The sequence below is a fragment of the Oryx dammah genome, unplaced genomic scaffold (genome assembly GCF_014754425.2).
Source record: "Oryx dammah isolate SB20612 unplaced genomic scaffold, SCBI_Odam_1.1 HiC_scaffold_14, whole genome shotgun sequence".
NCBI classification, from domain to species: domain Eukaryota; kingdom Metazoa; phylum Chordata; class Mammalia; order Artiodactyla; family Bovidae; genus Oryx; species Oryx dammah.
In genome coordinates this window covers 21,916,273-21,935,984 of record NW_024070198.1, presented here as the reverse complement: position 1 = coordinate 21,935,984, position 19,712 = coordinate 21,916,273, and the positions used below count along the sequence as shown (strand labels likewise).

General features: G+C 39.5%; 1 protein-coding gene across 3 annotated transcripts in view; it reads left to right on the top strand.

Annotated features, from left to right (window-relative positions):
• ARMH3 (armadillo like helical domain containing 3) overlaps positions 1-19,712 on the top strand; it is a 176,740-nt gene that overhangs the window by 21,743 nt on the left and 135,285 nt on the right. For all 3 annotated transcript variants that reach the window (XM_040254239.1, XM_040254240.1, XM_040254241.1), the window contains 7 exons: positions 4,644-4,700; positions 5,862-5,905; positions 6,969-7,029; positions 8,855-8,901; positions 10,400-10,475; positions 12,029-12,122; positions 17,167-17,268. In XM_040254239.1, the coding sequence (XP_040110173.1) occupies positions 4,644-4,700; positions 5,862-5,905; positions 6,969-7,029; positions 8,855-8,901; positions 10,400-10,475; positions 12,029-12,122; positions 17,167-17,268 (481 nt within the window). The remainder of the gene's footprint in view (positions 1-4,643; positions 4,701-5,861; positions 5,906-6,968; positions 7,030-8,854; positions 8,902-10,399; positions 10,476-12,028; positions 12,123-17,166; positions 17,269-19,712) is intronic.

Sequence of the window (19,712 nt, the reverse complement as noted above, 5' to 3'; positions counted from 1 at the left end):
ATTTTGATGGAAGTTGAAGACAGAGCCTTATCCATATTAATTCTGGAGTTCTTTTTGCCATTGAATTAGGGACAGATTTATAGGTTTTGAGATGAAGAGCTGAACTCAAAGATTTATGCTTGGGTTGGTCATTTACTTGATTCCCCTCAAAAGGCAGAATACACTGAAAAGAAAGGGGACCACTTAGGAAAGGCCAGAACCTCATTGGGGGTTGCTTTGCAGAAGCAGGGAGTACTTGGTACTGGGTCCTGGATACTAGGACTACTTTACTGAGGCCAGAAATCAAAAGCTATATTGAGGCAACTTGACTTTCTTTATTTAATAAGTAGCAATACTATGACTGCAGCCATGAAATTAAAAGACGCTTACTCCTTGGAAGAAAAGTTATGACCAACCTACTGCTGCTGCTAAGTCACTTCAGTCGTGTCTGACTCTGTGCGACCCCATAGACGGTGCCCACCAGGCTCCCCCATCCCTGGGATTCTCCAGGCAAGAACACTGAAGTGGGTTGCCATTTCCTTCTCCAATGTATGAAAGTGAAAAGTGAAAGGGAAGTCGCTCAGTCGTGTCTGACTCTTCGCAACCCCATGGACTGCAGCCTACCAGGCTCCTCCGTCCATGGTATTTTCCAGGCAAGAGTACTGGAGTGGGGTGCCGTCGCCTTCTCCGTGACCAACCTAGATAGCATATTCAAAAGCAGAGACATTACTTTGCCGACTAAGGTCCGTCTAGTCAAGGCTATGGTTTTTCCAGTAGTCATGTATGGATGTGAGAGTTGGGCTGTGAAGAAGGCTGAGCACTGAAGAATTGATGCTTTTGAACTGTGGTGTTGGAGAAGACTCTTGAGAGTCCCTTGGACTGCAAGGAGATCCAACCAGTCCATTCTAAAGGAGATCAGTCCTGAGTGTTCATTGGAGGGACTGATGTTGAAGCTGAAACTCCAATACTTTGGCTACCTGATGCGGAGAGTTTACTCATTCGAAAAGACCCTGATGCTGGGAAAGATTGAGGGCAGGAGGAGAAGGGGACGACAGAGGATCAGATGGCTGGATGGCATCACTGACTCAATGGACATGAATCTGAGTGAACTCTGGGTTGGTGATGGACAGGGAGGCCTGGCGTGCTGCGATTCATGGTGTCGCAGAGTCGGACACGACTGAGTGACTGAACTGAACTGAATACTATGACATTCTCATTCCCTGGTGGTTCAAAGGGTAACATGTCTGCCTTCAATGTGGGAGACCTGGGTTTGATCCCTGGGTGGGGAAGATCCCCTGGAGAAGGAAATGGCAACCCACTCCAGTATTCTTGCCTGGAAAATCCCATGGATGGAGAACGCTGGTGGGCTACAGTCCATGGAGTCACAAAGAGTCAGGCACGACTGAGCAACTTCACTTTCACTTTCTTTGAATACTATGACAAATGGGCCAACTGGAGGGAATATTTTCATTTTTGAGCTTCTGGATCTTCACTTAGTCATTTTTGATATGATTACTCGCTATGTTAAAAGTGATGGGTAACATAAAATATGGAGCTTATTCTTACAAAGAGGGATATGAAAGAAGGGATTCCATGAGAAAGGAATACTTAAAGAGGGACTGGAACATGGAGCAATGTTAATGTTTTATAAACTCCAGGAGCTGATTGTTTTCTTTGTCTCAGAGGAACTGATGAATGGTGTACGGAGCTACTAATAAATAAGTAATTTATCACCAACACCTGTTTTGCTGGTGATCTGGAAGGGCCAGCATGGTAGCCATTTTGATCTCTGTCATGTGTAATTGCCTCTGGGGCCTTATTACAACAGTAAGAAAAATAGCTTAGGAAAAATGCTGAAGGTAGTTAAAGAGAGAGTTGAGTTATGTGTGACATTAAAGCACCATCATCAGTAATGAATATTTTCAGAACATTCTGCTGGATGCAGGCCACTCTGAGACAGTGGTTTGGCTTCTCTGAATGTGAACAGAACCCTGGTTCAGCGCAGTAAGACTTTCTGAAATGTCAGCTTGAAAAATTGGACATGGCCATGGAGCTGGAGAAAATCATATTTCTAGAGTGAGGTATGCATCTCTGGTCTGTCAGAAACCCCAGAAGAATTAATACAGTAGGTGAGGGCAAGCTAGTAGGCATAATTTATCTGGGCTTTGCAGCTTTTGATGTAAGTCACTCACCAGAAACCATTAAGGAAACCCGGTGACCATGGAGCAGGAGTGTCTTTGACAGGAGTGTGAGGAATTTCCAGATGAGCACAGCAAAACCAAAAGCTGGAGAAGCTTTATACAAAATACAAGAGGGCATGCTTGGGAGAACAGCCACTTTAGTTACCAGCACATTTGGTCCCATGACTAATGGGGTAAGTTGTAACCTTTCCAGAAAGGTGCTGAGGGTGCCAGAGAGGCTCCGTGTCCAGCTAAACACAGAGAAGGCAAATTAGGTGTTGAACTTAAGGAATGAAAGTAGTTCTTCCTCACTTCATTTTAGTCATTTAATCTCAAGAGATTAGAAGATGCCGGGGTGGGGGGTGGAGGGGAAAGATCTAGGGAAGAGCAATGAAATTTGTTAAGTATGGTTTAGATCAAATAAATAAATGCTGGACTCTATTATAATAGAGTGATTCTGTGAAGTTTGTAATTCTGACTTGCTGATGAAAAGTAGATTGTCTTGAGTTTTAAAACATGACCAGCAGAACAGGTATATAGTGTTAAGGAAAATCAGTGTCTGCTGGGATAGAAATTTTCACAGCTTTAAGATCTTGGCCTTCTGGGTTGGCTAAGTCTTCTGAAATGAAGTGACTCAGCCCCCAACTGCTGCCCTGAACATGATGTTTCCTAGATATTACAAAATTGTTTATTATGTCTGGTTTTAAGTTGTTCTTTCTCTTTTTTCCTTACAGAGCTTGTTTTGAATGTGATAAAAATGTCAGGAGAAAAAATATAGCTACCAATAATTGAGCCCTTATTATATGCCAGATACTGTGCTGAGGATTTAACTAATTTAAATTTCATAGCAGCCCCAAGGAAGGAAATATTATTCTCCACTTTATAGATGAAAAAAATTGAGCTTAGGTTTATTAACATCACAATTAATAACTGGAGGAGCTGGAAGTTAAACCCTTGATTTTAGCCACCTTGCCTCTTTTCCTCAACAGTTGCTAATAGAATGGTTGTTTGGTAATATTTTGGTAATCTTGTCTTGGTAATCAGGTGGTCCTTATTAGTACCTGAGACAGTCTACTTTTGGGAAGGTGAATAAGTAGGAGTTTCAAAAATTGTGCCAAAAGTCAGTGGCCTGCTTCTTCTACTGTTGATCTCATCATGATGGCATCTCCAGGTCAGCCCACTGCTGATTTTCATTTCCAAGGATCTGCTTGCTTTTGATCTTATCTGAAGTCTGTCGCATCAGCATTGTTATTAGAGGAAGAAGCATTGAGAGCCTTATCTGTTAGATCAAGTAATGAATGGAGTGGGTTTTACCTCCTTGAATTGGGTTGTAGAAAACCTTATAAACATTTGGCTGTTAAAAAAAGCAAAGCTTCTCTTTCTCTATTCCCAACTGACATTAGAAAGATGACCTCAGGAACCTGATTAATAAAGTCTGAGAAGATGGGGGTTAGCCTTTTAGTTGGATTTCCAAGTTTCTCAGTAATGGGTTTTCTTGGTTGCTGTAAAAGCTGTTAATCTAAGAACTATTGTTCAAGCTTCTCTTGGGTTAGAATTTGTGCCTGAGCTGTAGAGGGTCTTTCCTCACATACCACGTGGGGGATGTTTTCAAGGTGAGCAGGTCATTGGTTCTCATCCCACCGGTAGGAGATGGCCCAGTTGCTTAATGAGTTTAAATATATGTCCATTTCCATATGCTACCCAGCTGAGATTGAATCTGGAAAAACTCAAGAAATCTTCCAGTGCTTTAAGTGATGGGACAATCATTAAATCCCAGTGTCCTGACCAGATTGTAGTTTGGGTAATTACATCTTTCTTTTCAGTTCCCCTGCAGTGTTATTTGGGTATTGGATCCATAAATGGCCTCTCTGGCTGTTAAGCAGCTGCCACTTTCCACCCCCAAGGTGGCTTTGTTTTACGGGTGGGTGAATCAGTCCTTGAATATAGTTTGTGGAATGGTTAGGGAGCCTTTGGAATGAGAGAATAAGTTAGCAACTTATAAATTTGTGCCTTATGTCAGGGGAGCTTTTATGTCCCCCAAATGACAGCTGTTCCTATGGACTCAGTAAATTATTGTCAGGATAGGACAAAGTGAGTGTTGTGGAGTGTTCACTTACTTCTAGAAAGAAGAGGGAAAAATGAGAGAAGAGGCAGACATAGGCCTGAGCTGATTCAGCCTAGAGGAAAATGCAGGTAGAATAGAATTGTGTGTGTGTGTGCGTGTGTGCATGTAAACATACACATGCTTGGGGTGTGTGTGTGTCTGTCTGTCTGTCTCTTTCTGTGTGCTTGGCGAATGCCCATGCACACTGAGAGATTTACTGGGAATGGAGGAAGTGAGCTGGCAAGATACTTGGGCATACGTATTAGGAACATCACTCTAGAGAGAGCGTCTTGGAAGGATTTTTGTTAAAACTTTGTTAAATAACTAATGGGTTCTTAACTAGGTCACACTCACCTGGAGTCTCTTCTTTTGTTTAATAGTCTGTGAATCCTTATATTGTGAAGCTGTCTATTGTGGATGATGAAGCCACTCTCAATGTGAGTATCTGGATTCTTGTGTTTTAAATACTTGCCTTTGTTGGCCTTACTTTAAGTGAATACTTAGAACCGAGAGTAGAAAACTATTGTGTTAATTTCATCTGGCTATAAAGAGGGAATAGGTATTTCTTTTTAGAACATTGTGCTGCTATCTGCTGTTTTCTATTTTCTCATCATGGAAGGAAGGTTTGAGAGGATATTTGCTTGCTAATTATGATGAAATGGTCAGTTATACTTCATGTTCTAGTATGCTGAGTTTGATTACCCTACAGAGTCAAGAAGTGACATTTCTAAGAGTAAGATTTAGATGGTATGTCAAATCACTTTAAATATCTTACAGTTATACCTCAATAAAACTAAAATTAAAAAAAAAAGGCTTAGATGACTAAATGTTGGGAGATGTCTTGTAGAACTAGTCAGATTATATTTACAGCCTGACTTGGTGAAGCTGAACTGTGGAGGATGATGTAATATCTGGTACATATATCCTTGGAGGTTTGGAAAATAAAACTTGATCTCTCAATATAGGGAGGAAGAAGATGACCAGGTGTCTGGTTTTATTCTCTTTCCGTCTGCCCTCTTTGTTCTTCTGATTTCTCTTATGAAGAAAAAAAAAAGCACACATGATTCATTCTTGTGGCCTTAATTGATCTTTGTGACATGCTTAGCAGGTTCTAGGGGGAAGGTTGATAAGTTACTTTAATATTTATTGGCTGCTTCTTTCTGTTACACTACTGTTCTCCTGTGTTCTGAAAGAGAGTAACTTGTTTGTATGTACCTTCATTTAAGGTGGAACTCATTGTCACTTTTATTGTGGGTTGTTTTTAGAGACATCTGAGAGCTTTTTGTTTAAAGATTCTAACTTAGTCTTCTCTTTTGAGGTAAAAATGACCCCAGTGAAATAATTGTCAGTGGTCTGAGCTGGTCTGTTTCATCTCTTGCTATTCTAACTAGAAACATTAAAAAATGTAATTAGATCAGAAAAATCTTTCCAGAGAAGTTCCTTTTCATCCTTTGACAAGTCTCTCAGAATTTCTGTCCTTGTTGCCTACTTTCAGGTAAAACTTGCTGGGTTTGGACCGTCATTAGTGTTTTCCGTGGTCTAGTCATAGCATCACCACCAGGCCCTTGTTTCACCTGTGCTGTCTTTTTTCTCTCTAGGGAATGGGGCTTGTGATTGCTCAAGCTTTATCTGAGTACAACAGGTAAGTCCATCTGCATTCAGTTTCATTTGAACTGGTTGGGTCAGGAACAGGTTTGTTAAGAGTTCTTGGGTGAATATCCCAGACCTATCCTAGAAGAGTATTCAGAGGTATAGCTGCTGGCAGATGCATTTGCTCTAGCTTGACTTGTTGGCTTTAGCAGGGGTGGGTTCTAACACTAGGAGAAAAGTAGCCACCACATTAGTGTCCATCTTTTGTTTAAGCAGCTCTTAACATTAAACATTCTTTTGCAACCTTTGACATTTTGTTGCAGACCATTTTAACAAATTTTCCAGCCACGGGCAGGCTATTCCATTTAGCTCGATCTATCATTTAAATACGTTTCTATGTAAAAAAAAGGTTGTGAAGTGCTGCTTTTTTGTATGCTTATAAAAAGGAAGAAAAGAGATAGTGCTGAATTCTTTTGACAGATATTTCTTTTTTATCAGTAATCAACTGCAGTTTCTCAGAGTCTGGTCTATTCTGGGGGCTCTTTTCTTTGATGCTTGCTTTCCCCCAACCCTTGCTGCAGATGGGGAGGATTTGGTATTCATTGAATGGAAACCAGAATTGTATCTAATCCTGGCAAGGGCCAGGCAGGATCTTTCTTATTCCTTTCCAGACTTTCCTCACATACAATTGGGTGTTGGAATTTCAAATCTGTCCCCATCTCCACAAATAGTTGAGCTCACAGATTCCCCTCCTTTTCCTTCAAAAACAAACAAAATTTTCACTGTTACAGCCTTAATTTTACTGTCACACTTTTCAAGTAATAGTCTGTTTGGGAAATAACTGGATCAGCCATATGTTAGAGCATTTCACACTTTTGCAGCTTGCTTTCTAAGTCTCTCCTGAAGTAGCTGGGCGTTTTGGTGTACGCTACCTCAAGAGCAGATGGGTGCCTCTTAGCTTGCAAGGCAAACTGCAGAGGCTCGGTTGTTAGAACGTTTTTGTTTTCTGGAGTCAGTGAATTCTGCCAGTGAGCTGCCCTGATTACCTAGTATGCCAAGGACAAAGACATATGTGATAAATAACACTAAAGTTGAATTTAGTTATTTTTGTTCAGGCAGTATAAAGACAAGGAAGAAGAACACCAGAGCGGTTTTTTCTCTGCTTTAACAAATATGGTAAGTCCTGCTTGTCTTTTTTTTTTCTCTCTCTCCCCTGCTCAGAAATATATGAGATCTATAGGGGTAGACAAGTCTGGACTCAGAAGTTTAGATATTTGAGATAATGGCGTGATGAGGGGAGAGAGGCTGCTCATAGCAGATTTTTTGGAGAGCTGTATCTCTTCTAGTGATTTCCAAACCCAAGTTAGGCAGGGCAAAGAAGAGCTCTGATTTCTCATGGGCTGTTTTTTTTTTTTTAAATTCAATTTTTTTAAGGCTACAAAAGAAGAGAAAGGTTCATATTAAGCCAGACTCTGCTTCCTGAAGACTGGCTCAGAAAAAAAAGAAAGACAGTTGGCTCTGTTTGAGGACAGGTATGGAACACAGCATAGAGGGTTTAGATCTGAGTCCAACCATAAGCAATCCTTGGCTGTTTGCTGTGATTCCTTCATCATTTGTCCTGGAGTTGAGGGATTGGTGCAGTCATCCGAGCCACTCATCTAAAGGTTTGGGATCTGGGCTGAAGGGTCCATGGTTTGGGAAGATTACTGGTTCAGTTTGCAAGACTCTTGAGCAAGGTATCTCAGCCTTAGCATGGTAGGCGTTTTAGGCCAGATAATCTGGGACTAATTTTTAAGAGGTAAATCTAAGGTCTCAGAATTTAGACAGATTCAGAAAGTCTGTGTTCTTGGGTATTAGTATTCAAGTAATCAGCCCTAGGGCAAGACAGATTTTGAGTTCATTGTAAGGAACAACAGGCCCTGCCCCATCCCCACCCCGCAAAAGGCAACTTTTCCCCTCTGCCTTTTTCATTCTCAGAACCAACTTTCAAGGAAAGGCCCGATAAGCTCTTTAATTCTGAAGCACAAATGGGTAGTCCCTCAGATGTCAAACAGTGTAAAGGCTGTATCAGCATTTGATTAGATGCATTAGATATAATCCTATTGCTTCCAGGGACCTTTGCCTTTTAGCCAACAAGAAAAAGTTTTGTACCAAATAAATGGAGTTCCGGCTGCATGGATTTGGGCATCAATAAATAGGTGGAAAAGGCAGTGTTAGAAGGATGGGCATCTATCTCTGCCTCTGATATCCCATATATCAGGGCAACCTATTCCATTTGCTCATTCAACTGCCCTGCCTAGGACACAAACAAAAGATTTCATGATGTGAAAGATGTGTAGTAGGTTTCATTTAGACCAGGGGTCCCCAGCTTCTGGGATCTAATGCCTAATGATCTGAGGTGGAGCTGATACAATAACAGAAATGTGCACAATAAATGTAATGCACTTGAATCATCCTGAAATCATCCCCCCATCCCCAGGTCTATGCAAAAATTGTCTTCCACGAAACTAGTCCCTGATGCTAAAAAGGTTGCTGACCGCTGATTTAATAGTTCTGGTGTGAAACCCAAATATTCCCCCAAAACGACTCTGTGCTGGATCAACAGCCTGCTTTCTGTAATGTTCTTTGTGAGTTAGTTTGTTTCAGTTAAGCAGCTTCCAGGACAGAGGCAAAGTGATGAGGATATTTAAGTTATCATTTACTTGCTGTCAGTGGTTACTGAACTAACACATAGGAGACCTGGACAGAAGTACTGGGATGGTTTCTTTTAAGTCCCTTTAAGCAAAGATAGTTTAGGAGAGTTTCATTACTTATTACTTATTGTTTCATTACTTATTCTTTTAAGATCTTCAAAGTGAGCTGGTTTTGTTGTGTGTGACTGGTGGGCCAGGGTTCCCTCATGCTGCAGCTTTTTTTTTTCACTGATTAAAGGCATTGTAGGGCCCAGAGCTCCTCTCACATTTCCCTGCTATAACTCTGCAATTCCCCTTTTCTTCCACAGGTGGGCAGCATGTTCATAGCAGATGCCCATGAGAAAATCTCAGTACAGTAAGTGCCTGACATTCTTGTGCGGTGACTTGAACTTCGGTGTGGACTCTCCTACTGGATATGAAAGTGTGAAACTTTATCTCTGCAGATTCAAACTTTTTTGATGATCTGTCAAATGTTTCTTGAGTTTTAAATAATAATGTAACTTGCATGTATTGAGCTCTAAGAAGTTGTAAAACTGTTCCCAGCTATCTCTGAAAGGAAATAAAGAGGACTTGGTGTCTGAGGCAGTTAAGGATTTAACTGGATTGGGGTGAAAAAGTGAAAAGGGGAAATAGTGAAGTAGGTAATACCAGACCACCTGACCTGCCTCTTGAGAATCCTATATGCAGGTCAGGAAGCAACAGTTAGAACTGGACATGGAACAACAGACTGGTTCCAAATAGGAAAAGGAGTATGTCAAGGCTGTATACTGTCACCCTGCTTATTTAACTTATATGCAGAGTACATCATGAGAAACGCTGGGCTGGAAGAAGCAGAAGCTGGAATCAAGATTTCCAGGAGAAATATCAATAACCTCAGATATGCAGATGATAGCACCCTCATGGCAGAAAGTGAAGAGGAACTAAAAAGCCTCCTGATGAAAGTAAAAGAGGAGAGTGAAAAAGTTGGCTTAATGCTCAACATTCAGAAAACGAAGATCATGGCATCTGGTCCCATCACTTCATGGGAAATAGATGGAGAAACAGTGGAAACAGTGTCAGACTTTATTTTTTTGGGCTCCAAAATCACTGCAGATGGTGACTGCAGCCATGAAATTAAAAGACGCTTACTCCTTGGAAGGAAAGTTATGACCAACCTAGATAGCATATTCAAAAGCAGAGACGTTACTTTGCCAACTAAGGTCCGTCTAGTCAAGGCTATGGTTTTTCCAGTGGTCATGTATGGATGTGAGACTTGGACTGTGAAGAAAGCTGAGTGCCAAAAAATTGATGCCTTTGAACTGTGGTATTGGAGAAGGCTCTTGAGAGTCCCTTGGACTGCAGGGAGATCCAACCAGTCCATTCTGAAGGAGATCAGTCCTGGGTGTTCTTTGGAAGGAATGATGCTAAAGCTGAAACTCCAATACTTTGGCCACCTCGTGTGAAGAGTTGACTCATTGGAAAAGACTCTGATGCTGGGAGGGATTGGGGGCAGGAGGAGAAGGGGATGACAGAGGATGAGATGGCTGGATGGCATCACTGACTCGATGGACGTGAGTCTGAGTGAACTCCGGGAGATGGTGATGGACAGGGAGGCTTGGCGTGCTGTGATTCATGGGGTCGCAAAGAGTCGGAAACGACTGAGCGACTGAACTGACTGACTGACTGAAGAACACATCTAAGGAATTAAAGTGCTGACTGTATTTCCTTCATATAAGCCCAGAAAGGAAATAATGGAGCATTAGAAACTCAAAGGGATTTATAATGAGGAGCTGGGGTGAAATCTTATTTTGATGATTATACTCTTTTACCTTCTTCATTATAAGAACTCTCCAATTTGTTCTCTTTTTCTTTAGAACCAATGAGGCCATCCTTCTGGCACTTTACGAAGCTGTTCATTTAAATCGCAACTTTATCACAGTGTTAGCCCAGGTTGGTTATATTAAAAATTTCAGTTCTTTTTCTCTCTGACTTTTATACAGATTCACTCCTTTGAAAATCCTATCTGGCGGTGCTCATGTAAACCCTCCTTTGCATTGGTGAGCCATAGTTAGTAACTAGAGAGTTGCATCAGTTGCCTTTGCTTCATGCTCTCCTCAAATATATATGTTTCCATCTGGTGCTAAAATGGAACTGGTAACATGCCAAGTCTTGACCCGTTGACTGGTTCTGCTAACCCAAATGAGTTGAGATTATTTCATTTTCCTCACTGGAAATCCCTTAGTATTATCTGCCCATACGGATTTTTTTTAACAGGCTTTCTGCTTCCTAAACCTCTGTAATTACAACCAGAGAAGAAATAGGCCACGTCACTTATGTTATTATCTCATCCATTTCCAGAGAAGAAAAGTACAAAATATCCTGTGTAGCATAAGGTTAGCTGTTAACCAAGAAAAAAAAAAGGTCAACAATATTGAAAGCAGAAAGTCATAGAATCCTGAGTACTGGGTCACTTGCCTAAGGGATGTCCTAAGTTGTTGGTACAGAAGGAACTTAAATCGGCTGAGAACTCATGTGCTGCCCATGAAAGCTGTCTTTAAAAATTGATGAGGTGTTTTTAAAGTCAGACTGTTTAAATTATGTATGAAGTTTTCTTTTAAGGGAAAGTGTGCTTATGCTTTTTTCTCAAAGGATAGTTATGTATGGGAGCCATTGAGTTTCAACAACAAAAAAAATAAAGTCAAAAAGCTGTGCTGGTTTTGGGGTCTGGTTTGCTGGTTTGCTGGTTCTCATTTTTCACTACTGATCACATGAGGCTTTATCCATGATTCTCATGATGTTCCTTGTTAGCTCTCCAAATTCTGTAATTGATTTTAAAGGAAAAAGTGAGGAGGGTAAAATCTGGTAAAACTATTGGGGAAGAGAAGGGAATAGCCATCACTAAGCCTGATTCTCAAGAGCTGATGTGGCAAGGATGGCTAAGGAAGGTAAGGGAAAGAGGAGTCATCTCTTTTGGTTCCTAGTGGATGTCTCCACCCATGTCTCTGCCTCCCCACCCCACACACTCTTGTTTGTGGTGGAACAAGGAGGGCTGCCCTCGGCATAGCCCTTCTTATAGTATCTGTTATCCCATTGGCTCACCTGCACTTACTAGTTGACTTAATGTGGTCATCAGAATAGTCTGTAGATATGTTTTAGGTTGATCAGATAAATGGTCTCTTCTCAGATTCAGATAGGACTGCAAGTGCCCTTTTTTTGTGTGTGGAATATTTCTGTGTATTTGTTTACCCCAGTTTTTTATTCATATGGTTCTGTAGGTAGACTTACATAATGGGAACTTAGTTACTTAAAGAAAACTAGCCTGCAGAGCTTATTAGAGTTTAGCAAGCATCAACAGTAATCAGGTACTAGTAGGAACTAAATGTAGAAGCAGTCTCTCTTCAGTGAGCTTTCTGTGTGTTTATGAGGCCAGGAATACCAGAAAGGTTAAGCAGAGGACACCCACAATCTTCTCTTTTCTTATCCTTGTCTGTGTTCTCTTTCAGAGTCATCCAGAAATGGGCTTGGTGACAACCCCTGTCAGTCCTGCTCCAACAACCCCAGCCACACCACTTGGGACCACCCCACCCTCCTCTGATGGTAAGTCCATCACCTCCTTTGTTTTCTTGATTAATACAATCTTGAATCTTTAGGGGTGAGTGTAGTTTTTTTTTTCCTGACGAAAAGCGTAATTGCTAGTTCTTTTGCTTAAGAAATTATCTTTAGGGTTCGTGAAACTCTAAAGAAAAGATAGTCAAGAAGCTACGAAACTCCAGCTTGTCCTCCTTAGGGAATGGTTGTAGAATCATGGAGATGCTAGATTTAAAAGGGACCTCAGAGATCAGTGATGCCTGTCTTGCCAAACTCAGGGTACTTGTGAGGCTCAGATGAGATATTTTATGAATATCTCACTGAAATAAATGTAAAATGGTAAAATCATCTAATGTTATCATTTGACAAATGAGGGAATTGAGGCCAGAGGAGTATGAGGTTTGCCTAAGATTAGTGAGAGTTGACACTAAGAACCTTGCATGGATCAGGGTTGGGACCATGCCTGTTTTGTGCACCACTAAATGTCCAGCATAGTGCCTGACATGGTTACTGCTTAGTAAATATTTGTTGACTAAATGAATGAGAAAGTGAACTTGGAATTTGCTCACTGTTATGTGTCTGCCAGGCACACCCAGTTAGAAAATGACAAGTGTGTAATAATTGGGAATTTGCTGGGTATTTAAGATTTCTCTCCTTTAAAAGATAACAACAACAACAGAATTCTACTGTATAAATCTTATCACTGGAGGAAAGGGTAATAGAAAAGGAGTTAAGAATTTTGCCCAACAAACTTTGTATCAACCTGAATTGGTTCTAATGTCAGCTGAGTGTGCTTGAGGGAATAATTTAACCTAAAAATAATCTTTATTAATACTTGATGTTTTGCCTCAAATGTTGAACTTATTTTGGGTAAAAAAAGTGTGCCCCTCTACTGTCTGTATTTGACATGACCATCTTTGCTCTGCTGTTTCTCCTTTAAACTTTGATATAACACCTGTGGCATTAGCACTTCAAGGTAGTACAAGCAATATTAGTACAAAAGTATTACTGGGAGGTGTCACTGATTTTCAAGTCTGTGGTAGCAAATTGGATCTGTTTTCAATTAATAGTCAAATTCCAAAATACAGATTTCCCCTGTTCTCTGAAAGCAGAGCTTTCCTACACAACCTTCTGTAAGCAGAAATTGCGTAAAGCAAAGGAGCAAATATCTTAGGTTGTATCTTGCTAATGGATGCACAGACTAAATTTAGATGAAGCACAGACGCTCACAGACACAGTTCAGAACTGGGTGGCTTGATTCTTACATGCTGTGTGTAGTTTGTGGGGAAGGAATTGAGTGGTATCACTCTCACTGCTGGGGATGCCAATGCCTCTGTTACAACTTGCTGCAAAACAAACGCTGAACACTGTTTTCATTTTTTGCCTTTTGTCTTTCTTTTGTCTCACCCCATCACTCTTGTTTCTTGTTACTTTCATTTCTAATTGTTGATAGGTGGTAGGATTTTTTTTTCTACTTTTCTTTGCCTGAATTTGAGAAAGTAAAGTTGAATGTGTATACTTAAAAAATTTTTTTTCAGCTTTATTGAGGTGAGTTGATACGCATATACATTGAGAAAATTCCCCCTATCTATTAACACATCCGTTACCTCATGTATTTTTCTTTTTCTTTTTTGTAGGGGATGAGAACATTTAAGTTCCACTCTCTTAGCAAATTCAGCTATACAACATAGTATTATCAACATGGTTACCTTTTTAATATATTACATTAGATCTTCAGATTTTGCTAATCTGAAAGTTTGTGTCCTTTTACCAACCTCTCCTTATTTCCTCCATCCCCTAACCCCTGACAACCACTTTTCTACTCTGTCTTTCTATGAGCTTGACTTGTTCTTTTAAGATTCCACATGTAAGTGATGCCATATAGTGTTTGTAGTATCTTGGCTACTGTGAGTAATGCTGTAATGAACATGGGAGTGAAAATATCTCTTTGATATCCTATTTTCATTTCCTTTGTATATATACCTACAAGTAGGATTGCTGGATCATATGGTAGTTCTGTTTTTAATTTTTTGAGGAACCTTTATACAGTTTTCTTCAGTGGTTACACTGATTTACAGTCTCATTAGCAGTATATAGGAGTTCCCTTTTCTCCACATCTGTACTAATACTTGTTATCACTTGTCTTTTTCTTTTTTGGCCACATGGCTTGTGAGATCTTAGTTCCCAATCAGGGATTGAACCTGGGCCCTCTGCTATGAAAGCCCAGAGTCCTAACCACTGGACCTTCAGGGAATTCCCTCGTCTTTTTAAAAAAATTTAATTAAAAAACTATGGTATAGTTGATTTACAATATTATATGTTTCAAGTATACAGCATAGTGGTTCACAAATTTTAAAGATTATACTCCATTTATATTGGAGAAGAAAATGGCAACCCACTCCAGTAATCTTGCCTAGAGAATCGCATGGGCAGAGGAGCCTGGATAGGCAACAGTCCATGGGGTCACAAAGAGTCAGACACAATTGAGTAACTAAACAACAAGTAGTTACTATAAAATATAGGCTATATTCTCTGTGATATGTGATATATTTTTGTAGCTTATTTAGTATATATAATGGTATGTATCTGTTAATTCCCTACGCCTATTCTGCCCTTCTCCATTTTGCCTTTTTTCTTTTTTTTTTTTTTAACATTTATTTATTTTGGCTGCACCAGGTCTTTGTTGCATCGTTTGAACTCTTATTTGGTGCATATGGGATCTAGTTCCCTGACCAGTAATTGAACCTGGGCCCTCTGCATTGAGAGCACAGTCTTACCCCCTGGACCACCAGGGAAGTCCCTGCCTTTTTTCTGAAAAGTGAAGCCCGTCTTTAGACTTGGCATTAGTGAAAACAAGTACTAAGATAGTTTTTTTTTGTGGAGGTGAAGTGGCTTTTGTAAAATGAGCTTTCGAAAAGCAGGGCCCACCTGTATCTTAATGAGAAGGAACATGTAGTAGGGTTGCCTGCTTGTTCTCTGCTTATTCTGGTCACCAAATAATATTCCAGCAGAAATAGTTTGTTTTTTTTTTTTTTTTTAATGATGAATCCTTCTTGGTTACCATGGATATCAAAAGGCGTGTGTGTGTGCGCGTGCATGTGCACACGTTTGGGTTCGCATAGGTATATCTACACACACACATATATCTTTGTCTGTATCTGTATGTCTGATTTCATGTGATGTTGGGGTTTGGCTGCTTCAGAGAACCGCCTTTCAAACTGTTCATTGTGAACACTTCCACCCACACACTTGATTATGCAACTTGATTTGTGCTTACTTACTTACAACCAGTGAGGTTTTACTTTTTCTAGTGGGAAGATTGGAGTCAGCCCACTTTCAAATGACTATCTTCCTTGACAAAGGCTGTTGGGAAGAATTACGAAGCCAGCGATCAAGGAATAACTCTTAGGAAGCAGATTTTGATTTGTGAGGGATTTTATTTTATTGATATTGCTTCTATTTTTTTTTTTTTCTTTTTCTTCTCTCCTAACTTATTTCCTTTTTGTAGGGGTCCTAAGTCTTATAACCCTATCCTCAAGTTTTGGTTTTTTAATTGGTTTTTAATATAACTGGTGCTCAGTGGCCTAGTTATATTTAAAGGTATGTCACTGTTGCCATTATTTTTAAAAAGTCAGCAGTTTAGCTATAACAACGTTTGTTCTCAGTTCAGACTTGACATTTGACAACTCAGCCTTGGCATGGGAGGATTTTCTTGTAAACTAAAAATACATATACTTCTATATTTCTAAGTATTATGTAAGACAGTTTTCTAGTTATCTCTGTGTTTGAGTCGGGGGAAAAAAGTCCCACTTACCAGACCAATGCCTCTTTGTATTGGACAAAGGAAAGATTATGGGCTCTGAGCTTCAGAATAGGCTGTAGTTTGAAATGACAGTCTCAAATCATTAATCCATAACATGAATTTTAAGATATATTAGTATTTCAACATAAAAATATATTTGTCTTTTATTAGTTCTTGGGGTCTGAACTGTGGGAAAATAGCCAAGGGTTGGGCATGTTAATTTCTTCTCATAAGGCTTTTTGCTGTGCTTGCTATGTATCATGGATCCATAATATGCAAATGATTCCCATTGTTAATAAATGTTCTCAGCATACATAGTAATAACTTCAAAGGGATTCATTATAGTTAAGAATACATATTCTGAATAATATCCCAAACTCAGCTGAGTTTTCATAGGTGAAAATATGACAGAAAACTATAGCTCCTCTAGTTTTTCTAGGCAATCATGAGTTTCCTTTTTTTGTATATTATGTCTTAGACAGTGTAAAAGTACTTAAGATGTCTAAATCCCATTTAAAATATTAGAAACTTGGGAATCTGTATTAAGACTATCCTGTGTGGGTCAGCCCTAGTCTGGTCCCTTGTTTATTGTTACTGTGGCACAGAGAATGTGAGCAGGGGTAGTTTCTCCAGCAAGCAACTAGGTGTATAAAACTCTATTCTTAGTCAGTAATGTCCACCTGTTTTCAGCCTGGTATTCCTTTAAGTTCCCTTCTGTGGGGAAGGGATTAAGAAGTAGAATTTGAATGTATTTCTGTCTTAACTTTTTTTCCTTCCATCTTGCGTATTTCCAGCCTAAAGGCTTATTCTCTGAGCAAGATTTTTCCATATTAGGAATGAATTGTCATTTATTTTAAGCAGTAGACTCATCAAAGCAAGGCTCATTTGTATTCAATACAGCTTTTTCACTTAGGTACAAATTAAAGTGCTTTTTAGAACGGCCTTGAACCTTTTTGGTTTGCTTGGAACTAGAAAGTGGAATCAAAATACCCTTCTTAGAACATTGGGAGAAAAGCACTCTTCTTTTAGACAGGCATTTTTAGATAGGAGAGAAGGACTTTGGGCTTAATCTTGAGGGTAGGAAGAGCTCTAGAGGCCTAGGAAGACTAGATGATAAGCACTCAGTCTCTCCTCTGTTTTGGAGAAAGATTCTTTTGTGATTTTCTTGCCCGCTGGCAAGTTGTCTGTATAGGTAGAAGTGTTAAATGGAATATGTTACAGGCTGAATGCATTTTATCTGTTCTATTCCAGTTATAAGTTCTGTGGAACTCCCACTGGATGCAGATGTACAGACCAGTAATCTACTGATAACCTTCTTAAAGTACAGCTCGATTGTCATGCAAGACACCAAAGGTAAGGCATTCTCTTTTGAGAGCTCAGGAAGCAGGAGGTGGTAGGTAGCTGCTTAGCATGATCAAGGAGCAGCATTAATACTTGCAAGCTTTGACGAGATGACCCATTGGGACCTCCTTGCAAAGTGATGGTCCTGATTACTGGAAAATTTCTCACTGCCAGATGGTGATTAGATGGTGTTGGGAAAACCTGGAGCTGGAGCGGGAGTGCTCCAAAATAGAATAGAGAAAATAAATTTATCTCTACAAAAACTAGCAAGTCTTCCTAATAGATTTTGGTAAGTAGATGCAAACTCTGTGTGTGGGAAGTGAGGGGATTAGCATGTTTCAGGAATTCCCTTTTGAGGACAAGAACTGAAAACATCATCTCATTGTGAGAATTAGAACTGTTGTACAGAGTACGGTAGGAAGAGGTGAGATTCAGAGGGACTGTGTTTTTTTAACACTTAAAATAGAAGTGTTAGTCCTCATCCGTGAAATGCAGAATGGAAGTGGGAGAGAAATAGGTATTAGAAAAGCTTGATGTTATTCTGTCGTTTTCCTCTTCTTCCTCTGTTGATGATTTTTCTATGATCTTTTAACTGGTGGGTAGGGTAGTGGAATAGTTGGGCTAGAAGAAGAAATTGGGAAGAAACCCAACGAATTTTGTTCAGTATGTATCTAAAGGTTTTTGTTTTTTTAAGCCTAGTTTTTTCTTTAAACTGGATCTATATGAATGTTTACAATTTTATTTATTTCTAGTATATATATCTATTGTAAAATACATACAACGTAAAATTTACCATTTTAACTATTTTTAAGTGGCACTAAGTGCAATCCCATTGTTATACATGCATCAGTGTTTCCTGAGGCCATTGCTTCTCCTTTTTGGAAATCAGTAACCTCTCCCTTTTTCTGGAAATACTGCAGCAACCACAGAAAGCAAAAAACTGCATAGATGTGACCCTGAAAATAGATTTCTAGCTTTGCTTGATATAACACAGTGAATTGAGGCCCTTGAAACTCACTTTTAGCTTTAATGGTTATATAATCCTCATTGTACTGGTCACTGTGCCATCCATAAAATAAATAGAAGGCAAAATTGAGGGTAGATTAATTGCAGCATGAGTGGTCTCAGGCGGTTTCTGTAAATTCTAGCTGGGTTAGATCTTTGCTAAAAGGAAGCCTTAATATGGTAGGATAAGGCAGCCTAAATATGGTTAAGTATGATGAAGAGTTAATTTCAAAACGATACCTGTGTGGCTTCATTGGCCCAGCTCCCTTCCTGATGATTAAGACCCTGACCTGGCTAACAGGATCTCATTATGTTTTTAGTGGCAGTAGAAGCAACTTTTTCTTGGCTCTGCTCCTCCTTCCTCTCTCCCCAGTACTATTTTGTCTTCTTTATTATATATCATTTGCTGCCTATAAAAATACTTTAAATATTTATTACTATTAGATTATAAAGTTTATAATAAGCATAATAAATAGCATAGGATAAAAAGTATAATAATAAAATGAATATATGTGAACTTATCAGTCAACTTAAGAAACTATGAATGCTGTTGAAGCTACCTGTGTGTCCCTTCCCCAGCTATTCCTCTCCTCTCCATGGTTCAGAATTTTGTGTTTTATTATCACCTTGATTTTGGCTGTGCTTTCAAAGTCTTTTTTTTTTTCCCTGAAGTTATTCTGTCTTGGGTATTGTCACCCTGAGGGAATATCTGCTCATGCTTTAAGATAGGCAAGAGATAAAAATACTAAAACTATATATCTATGCATACGTAGCCTAAAGTTGATAGAGCAATGTTTATGATGTTTGGTGTGATTAAACTTATTTTTTATTGTTCTTGCTTTTTGGGGCTTTTATGAATTTTAAAAATGAATAATAATGAAATATGCCTTAGTTTTGTAATCAGGAACAGTTTTTTTAAAGTGGAGAGATAGCTGCAGGCTTTTCTGCAAGAGTTGCTTATCAGCTTTTTGGGGAAAGGGAAGGATAGTGCCAGAGAACTCTGTGACCAGGAGAGGTAGAAGAGTCTTACAAATTTGGGGAAAGGGAAGGTTAGTACCAGAGAAGCTCTGCGGCCAGGGGTAGGTAGAAAAGTCTCACAAGTCTGGTTTTGCGTCAGCAAGGCATTTCTTTTCTGGCTGCTTAGGCGCTCTGCTGTAAGCTACCGGAATGTCAGATAGGATCATCGTCATTACTCTTTTGTACCGCCTATCGCTAAGGAGAGGTAAATGTATTTCTTTGACCACAACCCTCCTTATGCCTTCTAACTGTCAGGTTTTGGTTTATAGATTTCATCTTTGAGGAAGTAACAGGTTAATGTCAGGATGAGTACTGTTAGCTAACTTTCATAGCATGGTAATCTGTTAATAGATCTCTCCAGAATGGACTTTAGTCTGGGTCCTGTCAAAGCTAATTTGAAACAACATAAGCCATTTTTCTGTTTTGGGTATGCT